The following is a 16804-nucleotide window of genomic DNA, read 5'->3' as shown; positions in this document are numbered from 1 at the left end:
TCATTTTTGGGGGAGAGAAGTATCAAACTAGGGAGAAAGGTAAAAATTTGAGTCCAGAAGTGGGACATTCCAAGTGATGTAACTAACATGAATGTGCACATCTATTCTGGAAACTGCAAGCAGTCCAGTATAGCTAAAATGTAAGATGCACGAGCCACGGGAAACCCCAAGGACAATCTCCCAAACGGGCACCAAGAAGCTTATTCCTACCACATCCCACTGTTTTCCTCCTGCGGAAAGCAGAGGAGATGAACAGACTGTGACTGTCAACTCTTGTTCTTTAACATCTTACTGCTTCATCTGAGTGTCTCCCTGGGAGTCAGACTGCAAATTTCCCCTAAGGCAGGCTAAAGGAAGGAGGGACACATTTCAAAAGCCCACGTGTGATGCCTCTTTGTTTAGAAATCCTTGTTCTTGGATATATTAAAATTTGTGAAGACCCTCTGTGTCCAAATAAGGTGGAATAAAATTAAAGTTGACTATCCCTATAGACTCAGAAATGTAATACACAGGTTGGTCTGAATCTCTTTCCTTCTTTGCTTCCTTTGGTTCAGGGGTAGATCATACCCTTATGCCCTCACTCCCAGCACCAAACAAGTCAGATCTGCACTGGGGCCAGGGCTTCCAAGACCAGAAGAAGCCCACTGTGGGCAAGGAGTTAAAACAGGACAGATGATATCTGAATATTGTCTGGGATTTCATTTGATAGAGAAAAAAAAAAAAAAAAAGAAGAGACCAAACATCTCTTCACATAATATTTATTTCATGATGATCAAAAGAATCAAAATTGATTTTGACCTCTGAAGGGAAACCTTCCTTAATTTTGGCAGACCCTAAAACAATGGGCGGGGGATATTATGAAACTGGAGAAGTAAGTTGGGGGCCTGGTTATGAAGAGACCTGTTTACAACGAGGATGACAGTTTGAACTTCATTTTAATGCAATGGAGAGCTTGCCAAGGGTTTTATGCAAGGAGCTGACACAGCCAGCAAAAGCACTGTTGATGGCTGTGGTGACAGACTTGTTAGGATAGGGGCTGGGAGCAGGGGAGGTTACCACAAAAGGCCCCAGTGAGAACTGACAAACAGCTGAGCGAGGCCAGTGGCAGTTGCGTGGGAGACTAGAAGGAAGAAAAAGACGGCGGGTACAACAGACAGTACTCTGTGACTGCTTGAATGTGGGAACCCTGGGAAGAGAAGTCAGAATCCTAGTTAGGGCAAACAGATGGAGGACAAGGTGATGGCAACCCCATTATCGAAACTGGAAGGAGCAAGAGGGGGAGGGGGGCTTTCTTTGTTATTGTTTGTTTAAAGACCGGTAATGAGTTCAGTTTTGAGTTTTTTTGAGTTTGAGACAACTGTAGGGCTTCCAGGTGCAACTGTTCGGTAGGCAGGTACTTAGGTCATTGCTGGAAAAGGAGAATGAGATTTGGGAAACAGGAGCACGTATGTGGTTCTTCAAGCCATGAGACGTGAGAAAGAATGAAGGTCGAGGGAAGAAAGAGCAGCATCTTGAGCACAGAACCTTGGGGAACTCAAACATTAAAAGGGTAAGCTGAGGAACAACAGCATAGAACCCTCAGAGGTTAGGAGGAGAAGGAGAAGGGAATGGTGGAAAGAAAGAGATATATCCAAGAAGGAGGAAGAGCTACAGCACATTGTGATACCCCTGCGCCGGAAACCTGCCAGTGGTATTTATAATACGAGTGCCTGCTCTTTGCTTCAGGGCATCTCCGGAGTTCTGGGCAGATGTATGCAAATAACACATGACCCAAGATGCCCCCGACAATAATACACACACACACACACACGCGCGCGCGAGCGCGCACATTCCGCAAGACCACATACAAGGTGATAATCTCCCCTTCCCCAAATTACAAATTAAATATGGTTTGAGTTTGTAAATAGGACAATACATAATGAAACACTGATCTTGACTTTTTAGCAACATAATTGTAGGCTATTTGTTCATTCATTTAACAGGTGAAAAAAAAACTGCAAATAGAGAGAAGGAAAATAAATTCCTACCCTCTTGGAACTGGCAGTCTTGTGGAGAAAGATGAAGGAGAACAATTATGATACCGTGAGAGAACTCTGCATCCCCATATGAAATGGCAGAGCTAGACAGCTGTCTTCGGGGCAACAGCTGGGGAAGCTGTTTAAGGGAAAAGCTAACGAGAAATTTACAGTGGATGGTCATTGTCAATTTCATCAGCTAAAAGAGACACAGACAGGAAGTGCTCCCCTGACGTGATGCAACAGGAAGTGCTCAGCACCGTAAAAAAACCTGAGTTTAAGGGAACCTCTAGATCTAATGACCTACTGACAAAAATCGCAGGGTATAGAGGAAGATATTAATGCCTTGAAAAAGCAGTCAAATCCAGGATGTGGTAAAATCTAGGGAACAAATGAGTTGGTGTCTTTAACAAAGAACTAGCTTGGAAAACAGGGGAGGGTGTCTATAGATTTCAAAGAAATTTAAAAGAGACTTCGACCAAATGCAGTGTGTGAACTTTGTTTGGATTCTATGGAAATTAAAAAGTAATTTTGAAATAATTAGGGATATTTAAACTCTGCCTGAATGTGAGGTGATATTAAGGGATTATGGTTAAAACTGTTAGGTGTGATAATGGTATTCTTATCATAATCTTTAAAGAGTCCTTATCTGTAAAATTTCTGCATACACAGCATTGAAGGATTAAATGGTTTGATAAGGAGGATTTGTTTTAAAATTTTCCAATAAGGTCATGAGGTAGGGGAATAGTGTATATGGGATTTAGATTAAAAAAAAAAACACAGAATACTGATAGTTGTAGGAGCTGGTGTTTAGGTATATGGAAATTCACTAAACCACTTTCCCTAGTTTTATGTATTAAAAAAATTCCATAGTAAAATTTGAAAAGTATAGTGTAGTCATGGTTATAAGGAAAGTACTCCCAGCCCAGGACAATGGCGGTGACGGAGGGTTCCAGGTGTGGCCACTGCCTACAGGAAACCATGATGCCAGTATTTTTCCAAACGTATTAGAGAATGTGAGATCGGCAGGATATTAATATGTGCTGCACAAAGAAAAGAATTCAGTGGTCAAGGTCGTTTGGGGAATAGTGGGTTCAGCAAAGCTCATGGGGAGCCTTTGCTGCCAGATGTCCCTGTTTTGTGGAACACACCACCTCCCCAGTTTTCCTGCGTACTGCATCAGTAAGAGGATATGGGTTTTTCCGTAGGGTTTTTCACCTTTTGATCATGGGAATTTTTTTTTTTTCCAATGCATAGAGGACTTTGCAGAGTTACTTGGCAAACACAGGGTAAGAGCACTTGAGTCTTGTAAGGCAACTATGTGGGGGAGCAACAGGCTTGGCCCTTGTGGAGGCACTGACCCGACCCTAAGGCTTTGGGGCTAAGGGCTTAGGATTCTCTCAAACAGATTCAAGCCCTAGCTTGGCCACTTCAGAGCTGTGCAAAGGTCTTTAGCCTCTATACCTCAGTTCTGTAGCCCAGAAATGGAAAATGCTACCTCTCTTCTTTGGTTTTTACGAATTTAATGAAATAACATGTTTAAAAAAGCCCTGCAAATGTCAAAGGACCAATGAAGCATTTATCCTTTGGAACCAGTGTGCACTTGCCTGGGGTCTCCAGAGATGGGTGAGCAGGTAGGTGCACTGTAGTGTGCTCACACATCAGCCTGTCTTATTTTTTTTTTTTAAAGATGTTATTTATTTATTTGACAGAGAGAATGAGCAAGCACAAGCAGGCAGGGCAGCAGAGGGAGAGGGAGAAACAGGCTCCCCACTGAGCAGGGAGCCCAACATGGGGCTTGATTCCAGGACCCCAGGATCATGACCTGAGCCCAAGGCAGTTGCTTAACCAATTGAGCCACCCAGGTGCCCCACACCAGCCTGTCTTAAAATGATCCTTAAGATGGACTGGACTGTCCCTTCCCCCATGTACCACACGTTGATTTAAAAATTATCCATCTTGTCTCCTACCCACCTAAAGAAGATGGGCAACCAGCTCAGTAGAGGGTAAGGGTACACCAGGGACCTCAAGGTCACTGAAATTTGTTTTAAAATAACAGGTCCTACAGAATGCCTATATTCAGCTCTCTTTCTCTTCCTAATAAGTCATAGTTCTTTACCCTTGTCAGAAGAAAGCTTGGGACATTTTGGGGGAGAGAGACAGGGAAGGTGGCTGGTGTCCTTCAGCCTTTAACTCTTACCTCAGTCTGGACCATGTGAACCCTGTGAAGTCTTAGGTCATTCACGGCTCCATAAATGTCCACGGAGTCTTTGGAGTCCAATTGCTGGAGGATTCGGTCCAATGCGATGAAGGTTCCAGTCCTACCCACACCAGCACTAGGAAAGAGAACAAAGGAAGACTGAGACTTTTCCATTAAACTGCCATTTCAGGACCGCATCCCAAGACTCCAGGATCGTCTTTCTTTTCCCTCCCAAGTTACTGGAGAATATAGGAATCCTTCTTTCTCTCAATGAGCTCTCTCGAAGAAAAGCCCCAGGTTTCACCTCTTTCTCCTTCCTTCCTCCACCTCCGCCACGCTACCAGGGATAAGTGCTGCTGTGCCTCTAGCGTGTGTCATTTCCATGCATGTTGTATACCTTTCCTGGTTACATGTAAAGCCATAAACAATATACTCATTTTGCGGGGCTCAAAGATTGACTGAAATGGTCACATATTTTACATATCCTTTTGCTGACTTTCTTTTTTTACTGAGTGTAGTGTTTGAGCTTTATCCCTGTTGCTACAGGCAGATCCACGTTCTTTTAGCTTCTCTAGAGTTCACATGCCGCTGCCAATTCATCTCTGGCTGATCTAGTCTTTACTGATAACAAGGAGATGATTCTTAAAAAAGATTTACTTACTTGAGACAGAGAGAGAGGGAGAGAGCAAATCTCAAGCAGCCTCCAAGCTGAGCACGGAGACGATGCAGGGTTGGCTCTCATGCCCCAAGAACATGACCCCAGCAGAAACCAAGGGTCGATGCTTAGCAGATCAAGCCACCCAGGTGCCCCAATAATGAGATCATTTTTAGTTACTCTCTGAGAAAGACTGTGTTGCGCTGAGCCTCCTTGTGTACCAGTGTGGGGATTTCTCTAAGGTGGAGGTCTAGAAGCAGAACTGTTGGATCCTAGGGTGCAAACACCTTCAGCATCTGCAGGGATGGCTGAATCGCCTCCCAAGGAGGACTGTATGGCCTGGGGATTTGTGATGCACAGACATACAAGGTAAAGGAGAACAGTTCTCCAGGGGTATGGGCAGAAACGCCAGCCACTCCTCAGAAAGCCCTCTCACGTGCCTCGCATTCCCATTAAAAGCATCTGGGCTCCAGTGACACATAAAAGCCAGGCTCCTAGGGTGCTGGGCTGATTGGGAGAAAACGAGGGCATCTGACATTTCTCTTACCGGAGCAACTCCGTGCTCTTTATTTCCTAGTGCCATTCGGCTAGGGCTATCAAAGTGTTGCTGCAAACATTAATTAGCTAAATACCAGGCTCCCCGGAGGGGAAGAGAGAGGGATTGCTTGTTAGGCTGACTTTATGCACATGCAGTCTAAAGCAAAGAGAAGTCAAGAGAGAAGGGAAATTTAAGAGCAAAACTGGGGGCTACAAATGGCGAGTGCTACTGGACCAGAAAGGGAGGTCTGGAGCAGAGATCCGGAAGGATGCATAGGGCTTATGTGGGCCGAAGAGAGAGCTTAGGCCACTCCAAGGAGTAAGAACCACAAGAGGCGAGAACACGCGGGTTCTCAGAGAGCGCGAGCGCGGTTTCTGGGAACTTGCATGGGGAGTCATGCACGTAGGGACTTTGCATTTCGAACAGTAGCAAAAAGAGCAAAAAGAGGGCTGGAGAGTGAGGGTGAGAGAGGCATGGAAGGTGAAAAAAGCAAAGAAGAAGAGAAGAGAGAAGAGGGCCTAATAGTATCTCCAGGCAGACTGGGTGGCGCAGTCACACCCTCCAGCGCCCCGCTGTCACGGGCTCCCCGTCGTCCAGTACCTGCAGTGCACCACCGTGGGCCCGGCGCCGGGGCTCCTGCTGATGTAGTCCCTGACGGTTCTCACAAACTGGATCAGGGACTGGGTGGTCTCTGGGACCCCGTGGTCCGGCCACACCGTGTAGTGAAAGTGGCGGATGAGTCTGTGCGCGTCGAGCTGTTCTTCCTGTAAGAGCAGAGACGAGGATCAGGGGAAGGAGCCGAGGCCAACCTTCCAGTCGGACCACGGGGACCAGGCAGCAGCTCCCGGGAGCTGAAACCACGGTGCAGGAGACAGCCAGGAGGGGGAGTCAGAGGTGTCCTGCTCCCCGCCCCCCCCTCCCCAGCTGGGGCGTTTAGCGACCTCAAACAGACGAACATACGCTGCATATCCTAAATTCCCGGATGGTCCATTCAGGTAGCACCGACTCCGAGAGCATCTGCAGGATGAGGTCCCCGTAGTAGAGGGAATCCTGGTCTGCTGGCCAGTAGTGGTCACATTTCACCTACAGGAAGGCATAGGGAGAAAGACATGAGTCCAGACACATGACTCCGCTATGAACCTGGACGTTTCCTCCTCGAAATGTCTTCCCGACCTGGAATCTGGGGTCACCGCTAGAGCATCGGCCCGGCTCCGCCTCAGTGTACTCAGGGTCCGTGCCCCAGCCAGCCCGCTGCTGCAAGGGAGAGCCGAGCCCCAATCGCTGGGTTCACCTCCCTCTCTGGGGCATGGAGTTCCAGCGCCTGAGCTTTTTGTTGATTCCTCAGCATCTCAGTCCCTCCTCTCCTAACCCGTATGTTCCAGTGGTTCTTTCTGAAGAGAGGCCTAGCTGGGCAGAGAAAGGCCAAGTCTTCCTGGCCCCGTTTGGACAGTGATATTAAATATAATTAAATATAAATATCATTGTCCTAACCTGGACCAAGGGCCACATGCCACGGGATCTCTGAAATGCCAGAACATTTAGCTGGGCTCCAACTTACATGTAGGAAGCCAGGAGAGAGAATTATGAACACAGATACTGGGCATTTTATATGTCATCGCTTTTTTAATCCTCCAAATAACCAGACAAGGTATAGGTTTGTGAGTGCAGTATACAAGGTTTTCTTGATTTGTCCAGAGAACTATTTCACTTCAGGTCTGCAGACACAGCTGAGAGTCGGCTTCGTTCCTACAAGTAGGGGCAGGACCAGGGCCTCTGGCAAGCCATACACCAAAGGATGGAACAGACAAGGGCCACTTAGTCTTCCCCAATCATGAGCACTTTTGATGATACCAGTCTGACTGAAACTTCAGACCCAGAAACACCTCTGACTGAAACTTCAGACCCCGAATCAGAAGTGGGCATCCCCCATGTAAGCCTCTCATAACTGAGTGGCTTAATTCACGAGCGACATTCCCACAGACCCTCCTTGGCCTCTGTGGGGTTTAGCTTCGGAGGGTGGGGTAGGATTCCATCCTGGTGGCGGCACTAGGAAAGCTTCGGAAGGCAGGAAGACAGTTTACTCACTCGGCCCTTCTCCACACACTGGGTCACCATGACAATGTTGTGAACATTCTGTTCCCACGCCATCTTCCAGAAGTCATCCTTGGTGCCAGGAAGAGGTCCCTGAGTAGCAATGTACTCTCTCCTGAAATTGTTGCCCTGTGATGAATTTACAAGATGGAGAGCCAGAAACAATGGGCCTCGTCAGAACTATAAACAGAGGGTTATCTCCGCAGATTAGATGATATATAGGTCTTTGCCAGATCTGTGACTGGAGAAAAAGATACTAACCCAAGTGTCAAGGCTTGGGAGCGGGAAGGACAAAGACCGGAACACTGCACTATTGTTAAGAACCAACTTCCCACTTATTAGGCTGGGTCCATTCTAAACGGCAATAGGGGAGGCAATAGGGGACTCGGCAATAATCTAGAGAATGCTTCACTCTTGCTGGGTGCGTGTGTGTGTGTGTGTGTGTGTGTGTGTGTGTGTGTGTAGATTCTGAGGGACTGACTTCCTCAGGCTCTTCCCCTATTCAATGCAGAAGAGTTTTCGTCATTTTGGAAATGGACATTAGAGCGAAATGGTAAGAGACGTGGTGCAAAGGAAACTTCAGGGAAGGGAAACCATGGGTTATCGAGCATCTACCCGTAACATGCCGTGGGTCAGGACTTTCACAGATCTTACTTAATCTGAACCACAACTCTAGGAGTAGGCTATTTTCGCCCACTTATTCTGCACCCCGGCAAGACAGAATGACTCGCAGCTCTGAGCTGAAGTTTCTTCTCTCCTTGTCTCTCCTCAGGGCCCCTGCATTGTGTCACCTCTGCCACCCCCACGCCCACCCACCCAAACCTTGCATCTCATCTGGCCAGGCCGTCAGTCTTTATCCTCCACATCTTAGCACATTGCCTGCTCTGCTGAGCCTTCCTTTATTCTCTGCCCTGCTGGACGCTGGGGGGGTCTCCTCCCAGAAACTCCCCTAGCAGCCCTACCCTCTTGCTTCTTGGAGGGAGGTCCTCAGACCAGCAGCACCGCAATGACCTGGGAGCTTGTGAGAAAGGCAGAATCCCGGTCCTCCCCAGCCCCGCTGAATCAGAATCTGCATTTGAACAAGACCCCACGTGGTGCAGATGTGTGTTAGTGCTGGAGAAGACATCTCTCCAGCCTGTTTCCCCGTGGTGTCACCTTGTCCTTTCCTGATGCCCCGCCCCTGCCGAGGCATCTCTGACGGTTTAGTTATTACTTAACTAGATAGTGTTTACTGAGTGAATGAATGACTATTTGAGGTAAATATCATCCCCATTTTTTGGATAAGAAAATAGAGGCCCCAGGAGGTGACAAAACTTGCCCAAGGTCACAGAGTCAGCAAGGGACAGGGAGGGCATTCAAAGCTGGAGCTCTCTGGCCTTAAAGCCTTCTCCACTATAGCATGCTGTAGGAAGCTTGGCAGGATCTAGCCCAGAATCTGAGCCCAAAGGTTTGACACCGCCTTTGAGTTGTGTCTTTGGTTTTCAAAATTCCAAATAACATCGAATCAGTTCCGCTTGCTAGGCAGCATGAGCAACAGAGTTTCCTTAGGGAGCTCTAATCTTAGCTATGGGCTGCAAAGAGAAAAAACCACCTTTCACTGTGCCGCCTGGGCTCAATCCTGTCTCACTACAGCCATTGTGAAAATGGGCCGTGGCGGGGATGGAATTGCACATCCTGGGTTTTATGGCAATCAGACATGGTTTTCTAAAATCAGTATGCTTCCAGACCTGAAACAGTGGGAGCATGTGGGAGGAAAGGTGTCTTTACGCTCGCCACCTGTCAAAGCTTTACCCCAGGCTGTGGGTTAATGGTTCACTTACAGGGATGTAGCTGGCGTTGATGTAGTCTGAGCATGGGTCATCATCGACATTGGACAGCTTCACTCGAGAGGCATCATCTGGAAGGAAGTTGATTGAGAAATATTTGTCACTGGGTCCTGGGAGGATTTTCCTATTGTGGGTGGAATGCTTGGTATTTGACGTCCATTAGCGCTGACCCCCAAAACGCCCCACAGGGAGGTAGTCTCCTCTCCATTTTGCAGATGAGGTTCGGATAGGATAAAGGGCTTGCCCAGGTCACACTGGGCGAACAAAGAAGCCAAATGCTCTTTGAGGCCCCCTCCGTGCTTTCCTTCATAGTGCTATACCATTTGCCCAATGGAGTGGCCAGCTCCCTTTTGTAGCCTGAAAGAACAATCCAGAACAACTTTCTTCCACTGCTTCGCTGATCAGGTCAGGAGAGTAAGAATATACAATAATCCCTAACTGGGGACTTTATAAAGAAATGCACACTGGCCTTGGCTATTAACCCTGTGACAGCCCCTAAGCCTCTGAGAAGAAGTTAGACCACATGATGAACTGTCAACAGCAGGAGAGGCGTCTCCTAACCAGAATTCAAGCTCGTTGTTACCCCACAGGAGGGAAGAGCAATAACATTCCTTTTAAAAGGCATTCAGAGCCTCAGCTCTTCCATGTCCAGCTATATCACCTTTCTTTAGCCCCATTTTATTTCTGGGAAAGAGAAGAAATGGCTGGAGGAAGACAGTATTACAAATTTCAACACAAAACTCACAGGGCAATATATTGTTGTATCGATTTTTCCCTCTGTTCTCCGGCAAGAGTGCAATGTCACATGGTTGGTTTCGACCCACGTCCTTCAAGTCCTGTTAGGTCCAAAAGAAGTTTGCAAATGGAGAGTATAAAATCAAATAAGGCAATCATACAGTCCTTGAGATACATAAAACAATCTAAGAATATGTCACAGTAGCGACTGTTCACGGAATGCTTCATATTGGACGTGCATTTGCTCTGATCCCCCCAACAGCCTCAGAGGAGGTATCCTCCCCTCCATTTTACAGATGAGGCTCAGACCAGATAACTCATTGCCCCAGGTCACACAGGTAGCAAAGCTGGGAGTCCAATCCAAAGCATGGACACTTGTCACCAAACCACCTTGTCTCCCAGTCAAGCCAAATGTCAGGTTAAATAACTGACAGAATTAGGTTTACATTCAAGGTTTTTTCATTCTTTCTTAACATCTCATCCAAGTAGTACTTTCCTGGCTTTGCTATTCTGGAGAGCAGACTGGCCTCTGAGACGAGATGGCATATCCCATAGGGAACGGATTCAGACATAAAAGAGCGCTCAGCTGAGGTCCTACACGTCATCTGAACTCCTCAGCCCGATCAGCCTGTGCCTCCACAGGAGAGATTGGGAGGGAAGTTCTCTAGAGACTAGAACAGCTAAGGCATCCCTGAGTCTGAGTCGTACCTCGTACTCCTTGGACAGAAGGTAGTTGGAATCAGCCTGCAGCTTCATGAAGTGCCCTTCAAACTGATTTACTTTTATTGGGCTATAGTTAAAAATATAATAGAAAAAAAATTACTGATGAAAAGGGACACTGCCATACCCAGTCCAAGCTGTATTTCAAAAGCAGATAATACAGTAATGAGTTCTCGCTCTTACCAAGATGTTTTCCGGTTACTGTGAAGGACGCCAAAAGAAGAAAGATCTCGTTAGCAAATCTCACATAAGACAATCAGCTCATCTTTCAATACATTTATGTGAAGGAAAACGTGGTGCTCACCCTTTCTGGCCCAGGTTCAAGTGGACAGATAATGGTCGATCCCGGCGAATGCTCAGGCGGGCAGAGGGCCTTTCTCGACCATGGCTGCGACATAAGGGAGAAGATTTATATTCTGATTACGAAACCTGACTTAAACAAATTTTTCCATTTATGGCGAGGCTGTGCATGTCTGTGCAAATATGGATTTTTCAGTATTCATGTAGATTTACACTCAGCCAACGTCTCTTTGAGGGGAGGAAGAACATAAAGAAGAAATAGATCTTTCCCACTCAGAAACGGATCTCCGCAATAGCTGGAGATATGTCTTCTGGTTTTTGGCTACAGGTCATAATCACTTCCCACACTCTCAATAAAACTTTCCTTAAAAAAACCCCCGGTAAACCTTAGATGCAAGACATGACTGAGAGAGGGAGGACAATGTGCCAAATAAATTCCCTAAGAGGAGGGGGCGTGGCTTTGGGGGCCACATGCTATTTGGTTCTTTTCGGTCCCTTCTTAAATTAGCATGGCAAACATGACCATGAGATGGTGATGTCAGCCATACTTCTCAGAATTTTTCAGAAAAGCACTTGGGTGCACAATTCACAGACATCTCTGTCTTCTTGAGCAAAAAGAGTTATTTCACATTCAAATGAAGCTACAGATGGCCCCCCTCAGTCATTTGGTGAGGGCAAAATTCATCAATGGGGAATGGAGCGAGGCTGAAAAAAGCCAGTCATGGTTGGAGGGTCTGGCTTGTTTCTCTTGAAAAACAAAGGTGATTTTACCTGGAGAAATGAAATTGCCTTCCCTTCTTAATTTCCAGGCAAGGGCATTTTCAATTCCATCTTTGAAGTTGGGAGCCCAATCGGTAAGGGAATCTTTGTACTTACCTGGCTTTCTGTCTGCAGATGAATAAGGCAACCACGGCCACCAGCATGCCAATTAAGAACAGACCCGCACTCACACCTTCAATAACTCCAAATAAAGGCTCTACAAGAAACCAGAAGGAAATAGCAAACCCAGGCAGGAAAAATCAGTGCTAAAGAACCAGAAAGAGAACTGTTGAAACCTTATCTCCCTAGGAGCGTTATTACAGAAAAATCTGAACGACACCCACGCTGAGGTCTTTACTATCTACTGGTGGGGCACGCAGCCAGGAAGAGGGGATGCTGTAACCACAGGTCCGTCCTCACACTTTTGAAGTTAATAGCGTTCTGTCTATAAAGGGATTTTATGCTCACTGGGGCTTGTAGGTAAGGTTTAGGGTGCTTGAGACAAAGGCCAGCAGATCTCGCCACCAAAATCAAAATGGTATTTCATTTGAATGAAACACACATAATAGCATCAGGGACTTGGGCAAGTCCAATGAGTGATGGAGAGCTGTTTTAAGGAAATTTCATTTTATTATCTAGTATGACACTACCTCTTGGAGTTTGTAAATAAGTAAGAGTAGCTTATTTTTAAAACAGCTTTATTGAAATATAATTCACATACCATTCAATTCACCCATTTAAATTGTATAATTTGGTGATTTTTGATACAGAGTTTTACAAACACAACCACATTCAATTTTGTAATATTTTCACCACCCCTCAAAAGAAACCCCGTACCTCTTAGCTGTCCTTCTCCATTCTTTCCCAGCCCCTGGCAACCATGAATCTACTTTGTCTTCATAGATTTGCCTATTCTGGACCTTTTGTATAAATTGAATCAGAAATACGTGGTCTTTTGTCTCTGGCTTCTTTCACTCAGTGTAATGTTTACAAAGTTCATCCATGTTGTAGCATGTCTCAATATTTCAATTCTTTTTTATAAGCGAATAATAAATAGCTCCTTGTATGGAATAGATCACATACTGTTTGTCCATTCATCCACCAATGGACATTTGGGTTATCTCCATTTGGGGTTATTATGAACAATGCGGCTAAGAACGTCCGTGTGGAAGTTTCTGTGTGGGCACATGTTTTCATTTCTCTTAGGTATAAAATTAGGAGTGGAGTTGCTGATTTAAATAGATGGTAACTCTAGGTTTAACATTTTGAGGAACTGCAGAAATGTTTTCCCAAGCAACTAAACCATTTTACATTCTCACAAGCAATGTAGGAGGGTTCCAATGTCTCCATATCCTCGCTAACACTGGTCATTGTCTTTCGATCACAGCTATTCAAGGGGGTGTGAAGTGGTGTAGTACTGTGGGTTCCATCTTCATTTCCCCTAATGACTAATGATGTTCAGCATCTTGTCATGTGCTTATTGGCCATGTGTGTATCTTCTCCAGTGAAATGTCTACTCACATCCTTTGTTACTTGACTTTGCATTATTGAGCTGTAAAGTAACAATTCTTTACATATGGGGGACACACAACCCTTATCAGATATTAATTTGCAAGTAGTTCTCCCAAGGTCTCCTTTGAAGCACAAATTTTGATCAAGTCCCATTTATCTGGCTTTTCTCCCCTTCTGTTGCATGTGCTATTGCTGTCATATCAAGAAAATCATTTCCTAATCCAAGGTCACAGAGTTTCCCTCCTACGTTTTCTTTTAAAAGTTGTATTGTTTAGTTCTTACATTTAGGTCTATGGAGTAGCCCATTGTTGAACTTGCACTTTAAGCCCTTGGATTTGTTTATTCAGTGTTGCTTTTCAAGCCTCATTAAATCACCATGATCATTTTTCTTTTAACATGGTTAATATTCTTTTTTGGGTATATATTTACTACCTGCTTTTGCTGAACGGCAGGCAATTTTTGTTGTTTTCAAAATAGGACAGAATTGTGTTTACAATGCCCCTGCTTAACATTAAATTATAAGCCAACACATCTAAATCCTCTTAACTGTGTTCTGATCCCTTTTTGGTTTGAAAAGTGGGAGATTATCCCTATATTTGGCATAAATAGATGGGAGTGTTTGTGAGGCTGAGTCATCTTTTGTCATGCAGCATGAGAGACTGTTTTAGCTATGAAGAAGAACTTCCTGAGACCAAGCATTGTAGAACCCTGTCTCTTGGGAAAGGCTGGGACCGATGCTGGTCAAGGAACAATGTGCTGACACATGACGCTATTCTCAGTGTGAGGGGAGTATTCTGAGGCAAAGCTGTACAGAGGTTAAGAGTTCCAGCAGAAAATGCCAGAATTCAGCTCTACTCTCCTGGGCAAGTTACTTAAACCTCTTGGTGTCCCAGGTCTTCCCCTTTCAAACGGGGGATGGTGATAGTCTCTACCTCAGAAGGTTAGAGTGAAGATCGGATAAAGTATTTCATGTCTTCACTGGATAAACTATTTCATGTAGTAAATATTAGCTACTGCTATTCCTCAGGCTAGAGAAGTTTCTTTTGTAAATTTATGTAAAGGCTTTTAAGTTAACATTTTTTTATGGTGTAAAAGCTACGTGTAATATGCAAAAAAAAAAAAAATTATCACCTATAATCCCACTACTTGGAGACAATCATTGTTAATCCCTTTTTCCAGTAGGCTCTACACCCAGCATGGGTTGAGCTCAGGACCCTGAGATTGAGAGTCCTACGTTCCATTGGCTGAGCCAGCCAGGCCCCCCTCATTGTGAATACTTCAGTGTTTCTTCTTCTAGTCTTTTTTTCCCATGCATTTCTATGTTTGTGGATTCATGCATTCCCACCTATGACTGAAAGCCTTTTGTATTTACATTTTGGCCTGTGCAAAGCTCCCAGTTTGAATGTTTTTCACCCATTATTTTTTAAAACTTCATTTTTAATTAAAAAAAAATCTGATACTTCTATCTTCTTTTCAAGATTAATGGCCGCTTAGCTCATTCTCCTTTAGAAGTAGGAGCAATTTCTTGACTCCATGTCATCCATGATCCCACAAAGATTAAATTCCAAGTGAAAAATGCATGTTCCCCTTGCCATCAGCCACGTCACCAGATCTCCACTGGAGGCCCTTGTAAGTGACATGGCAGTTGGAGACTAGGCAGGTAGATGGGGAGGCTAGCCTTACCTGACTCAGTGGTGATAGGCAAAGAGAAAAATGTGTCAGAATAGAGCGGCTTTGTGAATTCCTTCAGGTCCTCATCAAACAGCTGCGTAAAAGCCCGAATGCTGATTCTGAAAGGAAAACCGATTTATTTAAGTGCAAGTGGCCGACCACAGTAAAGCTGACCAGAAGATGGGTTCCAGGAGCCATAGGGTGGGCACCTGGTCCATATGTGTGCTAGGCAGGACAAGAATTATGGAATCAGATCTATCCAGGTTCATTCATTCATTTATTCATTTGTTCATCCAATGTTTACTGAGCGCCTACTATGTGCTGGTCCCTGTTCTAGGATCAGAGGATGCTGCAAGGGACACAGCAAAGTCCCTACCATCCCAGAGGCTACATTCTCTGGAATTAGAAGTCAGATAACATTTACACAACTTTAATATGCCAGATGGTAATATGTAGCAGAAAAAGAAAAGAGCAGAGTAAGAGAAATGGATAGCAGTGGGCATGGGCGTGGGGAACTGCCCCATTCAGCATGGTCGGGGCGGGCTCCTAAATAAGAAATCAGAGGAAAGTGAGGGAGGCAGCCATGTCCATGTTCCAGCAGAGGGAACCACAGTGGGCTAGTATTGACAGGAAGGACTAGAGGGGGCCCATCCTGAAGAGGAGAAGGGAGGAATTCAGGATGGGCATAAAATTTGAGCTCAGGCCATTTGAGAGAATAATGGCATCACTGATGGAGATCGGGAGCTAACCAGGGGCAAAGGAAGAGCTCTGCTTGGCCTGTGCTGGGTTTAGAGTGACAGTGAGACATTGATTTAGAACTTTCCAGCAGACATTTGGAGCTCTTCCAGTCACCTGGACAAGGAGAGCTGCTGAGGGGGCCATCCACATGTCCGAATGGAGATTAGCTGGCCCGAGATTTGAAATGCCAGCAAGATACAGCTGCAAAAAATAAATGTGTAACCTCAGCCTGGATGAAAAGTCTATTTTCCCTGTCTGAGAACCTTGATCTCATATTTGCTGGGTGAGTCAGGCCATACCGGGGGCCTGCCCTCGGTTTCTGGGGACATATCTTAGGAAGAGTTTGAGATCATTTGATCTCAAATTTGAAATCATTTTGATTTGAGATCATTAAACAGGATGACGACAGAAAAGATTTAGTGGAACATGAGGTCTGACTTCAGATTTAAGGAATTTCCATGCAGAAGAGGAAACAGACCTCATTATTTTTCTTCTTGAAGGTAGAGTGAAGCCCAATAGGCTGAAAGGTCACAGAGAGGTGTAGTTTGGGAACATAAAGTCATTGTAACATCTAGAGAATAAGCTGCGGCATTAGGTAGTGAGCTCCCAGTCACTGAGGGTATTTAAGCAGAGGCTGAGGGAGAAGCAGCTCTCACAGAAGCTGTAGGAGAGCATTCCTGCACTAAGTAAAAGACTGCTTCAGAGAAGAAAAAAAAAAAAAAAAAAAAAAAGACAGGCTCAGGCCAGCTCTTGAGTTCTTTCTCTTTTCAAACAGGTTTGCTGAGACTATCAGACTTGATTTATATGGGGAAACTTCCCCAGTGTTAATTTAAATCCTAGGAAAGTGAACAGAAGTCACTTTTTCCTTTTTTTAAAAAAAAAATCTAGACTTGTTCAACCCAGAAGTTTCTGGGCATGACCCATAAGAATGCCAAAATTGTATCAGGCTGGGGCGAACCTTTCCTTCCAACTCATGCCCACGTCCAACTGCCGTCTTATGAAATGAGCAGGACGATATTGATCAGCCACATCTATAATTTCCAT

The 16804-nt window shown here is 45.2% G+C and overlaps 1 protein-coding gene across 2 annotated transcripts in view; it reads right to left on the bottom strand.

The window, feature by feature from the left end:
* PTPRB (protein tyrosine phosphatase receptor type B) overlaps nt 1-16804 on the bottom strand; it is a 112200-nt gene that overhangs the window by 6270 nt on the left and 89126 nt on the right. For both annotated transcript variants that reach the window (XM_082742858.1, XM_082742859.1), the window contains 11 exons: nt 15035-15141; nt 11957-12056; nt 11085-11168; nt 10964-10981; nt 10769-10850; nt 10071-10161; nt 9320-9396; nt 7494-7628; nt 6369-6491; nt 6009-6172; nt 4216-4351 (listed from right to left, as the gene is read on the bottom strand). In XM_082742858.1, coding sequence (XP_082598984.1) covers nt 4216-4351; nt 6009-6172; nt 6369-6491; nt 7494-7628; nt 9320-9396; nt 10071-10161; nt 10769-10850; nt 10964-10981; nt 11085-11168; nt 11957-12056; nt 15035-15141 — 1117 coding nt within the window. The remainder of the gene's footprint in view (nt 1-4215; nt 4352-6008; nt 6173-6368; nt 6492-7493; nt 7629-9319; nt 9397-10070; nt 10162-10768; nt 10851-10963; nt 10982-11084; nt 11169-11956; nt 12057-15034; nt 15142-16804) is intronic.

This window comes from Mustela nivalis (genome assembly GCF_964662115.1).
Source record: "Mustela nivalis genome assembly, chromosome: 7".
Taxonomy (NCBI): domain Eukaryota; kingdom Metazoa; phylum Chordata; class Mammalia; order Carnivora; family Mustelidae; genus Mustela; species Mustela nivalis.
The sequence above is the reverse complement of the archived record's forward strand: the minus strand, read 5'-3'. Positions and strand labels throughout refer to the sequence as shown.